The sequence below is a fragment of the Pezoporus wallicus genome, unplaced genomic scaffold (assembly GCF_028554395.1).
Source record: "Pezoporus wallicus isolate ANWC-B61680 ecotype Strahan unplaced genomic scaffold, APGP_CSIRO_Pwel_v1 contig_12405, whole genome shotgun sequence".
Lineage (NCBI taxonomy): Eukaryota > Metazoa > Chordata > Aves > Psittaciformes > Psittacidae > Pezoporus > Pezoporus wallicus.
The window spans coordinates 1-5,545 of record NW_026640208.1 but is presented as its reverse complement, the minus strand read 5'-3'; the positions used below and the strand labels follow the sequence as shown (position 1 = coordinate 5,545).

The 5,545-nt window shown below is 57.6% G+C and overlaps 1 protein-coding gene across 1 annotated transcript; it reads left to right on the top strand.

The window, feature by feature from the left end:
- Positions 1 to 710: 710 nt before the first annotated feature.
- Positions 711 to 4,753, top strand: ECSIT (ECSIT signaling integrator). The gene is made up of 4 exons (XM_057418068.1): positions 711 to 825; positions 4,079 to 4,227; positions 4,330 to 4,432; positions 4,521 to 4,753. The coding sequence occupies exons 1-4, from the start codon at positions 711 to 713 to the stop codon at positions 4,751 to 4,753; spliced, it is 600 nt and encodes a 199-aa protein (XP_057274051.1).
- The last annotated feature ends 792 nt before the right edge of the window (positions 4,754 to 5,545 follow it).

Here is a 5,545-nt window from a genome sequence, read left to right as displayed (position 1 = left end):
CTATGGTGTTTTGGGGCTATGGGGGCCTATGGGGCTATGGGTTGTGGGGGCTATGGGGTTGTGGGGGCTGTGGGGGGCTATGGGGTTGTGGGGGGCTATGGGGTTGTGGGGGGCTATGCGGGCCTGTGTGGCTATGGGGACTATGGGGCTGTGTGGGGCTATAGGGGTGTGGGGGGCTGGGGGGCCTACGGGGTTGTGGGGGCTATGGGGCTGTCGGGGGCTATGGGGTTGGGGGGGCTATGGGGCTGTGGGTTGTGGGGGGCTATGGGGGCTATGGAGCTATGGGTTGTGGGGGCTATGGGGGTCTATGGGGCTATGGGGACTATGGGGCTATGGGTTGTGGGGGGCTAGGGGCCTGTGGGGGCTATGGGGTTGCGGGGGGCTATGGGGTTGGGGGGGCTATGGAGCTATGGGTTGTGGGGGCTATGGGGGCCTATGGGGCTATGGGGACTATGGGGCTATGGGTTGTGTGGGGCTATGGAGGCCTATGGGGCTGTGGGGTGCTAGGGGCCTGTGGGGGCTATGGGGGCCTGTGTGGCAATGGGGACTATGGGGCTGTGGGGGCTACGGGATTGTGGGGGCTATGGGGACTATGGGGCTGTGGGGGGCTATGGGGCTGTGGGGGGAGCTATGGGGTGGGGGGGGTGGCTACAGGGTTGTGGGGGCTATGGGGGCTATGGGGTTGTGGGAGCTATGGGGCTATGGGGGCTATGGGGCTGTGGCGGTATGGGGGGAGTGTCCCCTCGGTGACCATCGGGTCCCCCCCACAGCACCCGCTGCCGGAGGAGGGTGATGGGGCGGGCTCCATCCAGCCCTACATCATCGGTGAGCACCCACAGGGGTTGGGGGGCAGCAGTGGGGCCCCCATGTCAGGCTTTGGGGTCCCCATATCGAGGTTTCGGGGTCCCCATATCGTGGTTTTGGGTCCCCATATCGCGGTTTCAGGTCCCCATATCGCGGTTTTAGGTCCCCATATCGCGGTTTTGGGTCCCCATATCGCGGTTTCAAGGTCCCCATATCGCGGTTTTGGGTCCCCATATCGCGGTTTCAAGGTCCCCATATCGCGGTTTTGGGTCCCCATATCGCGGTTTCAAGGTCCCCATATCGCGGTTTTGGGTCCCCATATCGCGGTTTCAAGGTCCCCATATCGCGGTTTCAGGTCCCCATATCGCGGTTTCAATGTCCCCATATCGCGGTTTTGGGTCCCCATATCGCGGTTTCAAGGTCCCCATATCGCGGTTTTGGGTCCCCATATCGCGGTTTCAAGGTCCCCATATCGCGGTTTAAGGTCCCCATATCGCGGTTTTAGGTCCCCATATCGCGGTTTCGGGTCCCCATATCGCGGTTTTAGGTCCCCATATCGCGGTTTTAGGTCGTCATATCGCGGTTTGGGGTCCCCATATCGCGGTTTTAGGTCCCCATATCGCGGTTTTAGGTCCCCATATCGCGGTTTTGGGTCCCCATATCGCGGTTTTGGGTCCCCATATCGCGTTTTTAGGTCCCCATATCGCAGTTTTGGGTCCCCATATCGCAGTTTTAGGTCCCCATATCGCGATTTTAGGTCCCCATATCGCAGTTTTGGGTCCCCATATCGCGGTTTTAGGTCCCCATATCGCGGTTTTGGGTCCCCATATCGCTGTTTTTGGTCCCCATATCGCGGTTTTGGGTCCCCATATCGCGTTTTTAGGTCCCCATATCGCAGTTTTGGGTCCCCATATCGCAGTTTTAGGTCCCCATATCGCGATTTTAGGTCCCCATATCGCAGTTTTGGGTCCCCATATCGCAATTTTAGGTCCCCATATCGCGGTTTGGGGTCCCCATATCGCAGTTTTGGGTCCCCATATCGCGGTTTTGGGTCCCCATATCGCGGTTTTGGGTCCCCATATCGCAGTTTTAGGTCCCCATATCGCAGTTTTGGGTCCCCATATCGCGGTTTTGGGTCCCCATATCGCAGTTTTGGGTCCCCATATCGCGGTTTTGGGTCCCCATATCGCGGTTTTGGGTCCCCATATCGCGGTTTTGGGTCCCCATATCGCGGTTTTGGGTCCCCATATCGCGGTTTCAGGTCCCCATATCGCGGTTTCGGGTCCCCATATCGCGGTTTTGGGTCCCCATATCGCGGTTTCTAGGTCCCCATATCGCGGTTTCAAGGTCCCCATATCGCGGTTTCAAGGTCCCCATATCGCGATTTTAGGTCCCCATATCGCGGTTTTAGGTCCCCATATCGCGGTTTTGGGTCCCCATATCGCGGTTTTGGGTCCCCATATTGCAGTTTTGGGTCCCCATATCGCAGTTTTGGGTCCCCATATCGTGGTTTTGGGTCCCCATATTGCGGTTTGGGGTCCCCATATCGCGGTTTTGGGTCCCCATATCGTGGTTTTGGGTCCCCATATCGCGGTTTCAGGTCCCCATATCGCGGTTTCAGGTCCCCATATCGCGGTTTTAGGTCCCCATATCGCGGTTTCGGGTCCCCATATCGCGGTTTCAGGTCCCCATATCGCGGTTTTGGGTCCCCATATCGCGGTTTCAAGGTCCCCATATCGCGGTTTCAAGGTCCCCATATCGCGGTTTCAAGGTCCCCATATCGCGATTTTAGGTCCCCATATCGCGGTTTTGGGTCCCCATATCGCAGTTTTGGGTCCCCATATCGCGGTTTTGGGTCCCCATATCGCAGTTTTGGGTCCCCATATCGCGGTTTTAGGTCCCCATATCGCGGTTTTGGGTCCCCATATCGCGGTTTTGGGTCCCCATATCGCGGTTTTGGGTCCCCATATCGCGTTTTTAGGTCCCCATATCGCAGTTTTGGGTCCCCATATCGCAGTTTTAGGTCCCCATATCGCGATTTTAGGTCCCCATATCGCAGTTTTGGGTCCCCATATCGCAGTTTTAGGTCCCCATATCGCGGTTTTGGGTCCCCATATCGCAGTTTTGGGTCCCCATATCGCGGTTTTGGGTCCCCATATCGCGTTTTTAGGTCCCCATATCGCAGTTTTGGGTCCCCATATCGCGGTTTTAGGTCCCCATATCGCAGTTTTAGGTCCCCATATCGCGATTTTAGGTCCCCATATCGCAGTTTTGGGTCCCCATATCGCAGTTTTAGGTCCCCATATCGCGGTTTGGGGTCCCCATATCGCAGTTTTGGGTCCCCATATCGCGGTTTTGGGTCCCCATATCGCGGTTTTGGGTCCCCATATCGCAGTTTTAGGTCCCCATATCGCAGTTTTGGGTCCCCATATCGCGGTTTTGGGTCCCCATATCGCAGTTTTGGGTCCCCATATCGCGGTTTTGGGTCCCCATATCGCGGTTTTGGGTCCCCATATCGCGGTTTTAGGTCCCCATATCGCGGTTTCGGGTCCCCATATCGCGGTTTCGGGTCCCCATATCGCGGTTTTGGGTCCCCATATCGCGGTTTTGGGTCCCCATATCGCGGTTTCAAGGTCCCCATATCGCGGTTTCAAGGTCCCCATATCGCGGTTTCAAGGTCCCCATATCGCGATTTTAGGTCCCCATATCGCGGTTTTAGGTCCCCATATCGCGGTTTTGGGTCCCCATATCGCGGTTTTGGGTCCCCATATCGCAGTTTTGGGTCCCCATATCGCGGTTTTGGGTCCCCATATCGCAGTTTTGGGTCCCCATATCGCGGTTTTGGGTCCCCATATCGCGTTTTTAGGTCCCCATATCGCAGTTTTGGGTCCCCATATCGCAGTTTTAGGTCCCCATATCGCGATTTTAGGTCCCCATATCGCAGTTTTGGGTCCCCATATCGCAGTTTTAGGTCCCCATATCGCGGTTTTGGGTCCCCATATCGCAGTTTTGGGTCCCCATATCGCGGTTTTGGGTCCCCATATCGCAGTTTTGGGTCCCCATATCGCGGTTTTAGGTCCCCATATTGCAGTTTTGGGTCCCCATATCGCGGTTTTAGGTCCCCATATCGCGGTTTTAGGTCCCCATATCGCAGTTTTGGGTCCCCATATCGCGGTTTTAGGTCCCCATATCGCAGTTTTGGGTCCCCATATCGCGGTTTTGGGTCCCCATATCGCGGTTTGGGGTGTCCCCCCCCCCCTCTTTCCCCCCATAGGGTCCCAGAGCGAGGACCAGCGGGACCTCCTGGCCCGGCACAACCCCTCCCGCCCGGTCTACGTGGAGGGCCCCTTCCCTCTCTGGCTCCGCAGCTCCCAGCTGCACTACTACGTGCTCCGGGGGGACCCCCTGCCCCCCAACCTGCGGGTGAGCCCCACACACAGCACCTATGGGGCAGGATGGGGACCACCCCCCACCCCCGTTCCCCCTGGAAATGGGGTTCAATTGGGGTCTTTCCCCCCCCCAAAGGAGGAGCCCCTCGACCCTGAGCGCAGCTTCTATTACCCCCTGTATCTGGACCTGGACCTGGAACGTGGCCCCTGGGATGATGAAGACTTCGATGTAGATGAAGGTTTGGGGTTTGGGGTTCGGGGGGGGTGTTAGGGATGGAGGGGGGGGTCCAACCCCTCTCACCCCCATTTTCCCCCCCCCCCATACAGTGGAGGAAGGACCCATCTTCGCCCTGTGCATGGTGGGAGCCGGCGACCGCCGCACGCTGGGGAAGTGGCTCTCGGGGCTGCAGGAGGAGAACCCGGTGTTGGGGAAGACCCCCGTTATCTTCCGCATCAACGAAGGGGGGCACCCGCACCCCGGACCCCCCCTCGCACAGCTGGAACCCCCCCGGCAGGGACGCGGAAGCATCGCGGGGGGCACTGAAAGCCCAGGGGAATAAAGGAGGGGACACCATGGAGAGGGGTGTGCTGAGGACCGGGACTGATGCTCTTTATTACCGGGCCCGATGCCCTTTAGGACCCGGTACTGATGCTCTTTATTACCGGACCCAATGCTCTTTATTACCGGGACCGATGCCCTTTAGGACCCGGTACTGATGCTCTTTATTACCGGGACCGATGCTCTTTAGGACCCGGTACTGATGCTCTTTATTACCGGACCCAATGCTCTTTATTACCGGGACCAATGCTCTTTAGGACCCGGTACTGATGCTCTTCATTACCGGGACCGATGCCCTTTAGGACCCGGTGCCGATGCTCTTCATTACCGGGACCGATGCCCTTTAGGACCCGGTGCCGATGCTCTTCATTACCGGGACCGATGCCCTTTAGGACCCGGGGCTGATGCTCTTTAGGACGCGGTACTGATGCTCTTTATTACCGGGACCGATGCCCTTTAGGACCCGGTACTGATGCTCTTTATTACCGGTACTGATGCTCTTTATTACCGGTGCTGATGCCCTTTAGGACCCGGTACTGATGCTCTTTATTACCGGGACCGATGCCCTTTAGGACCCGGTACTGATGCTCTTTATTACCGGGACCGATGCCCTTTAGGACCCGGTGCCGATGCTCTTTATTACCGGTACTGATGCTCTTCATTACCGGGACCGATGCCCTTTAGGACCCGGTACTGATGCTCTTTATTACCGGGACCGATGCCCTTTAGGACCCGGTACTGATGCTCTTTATTACCGGTACTGATGCTCTTCATTACCGGGACCGATGCCCTT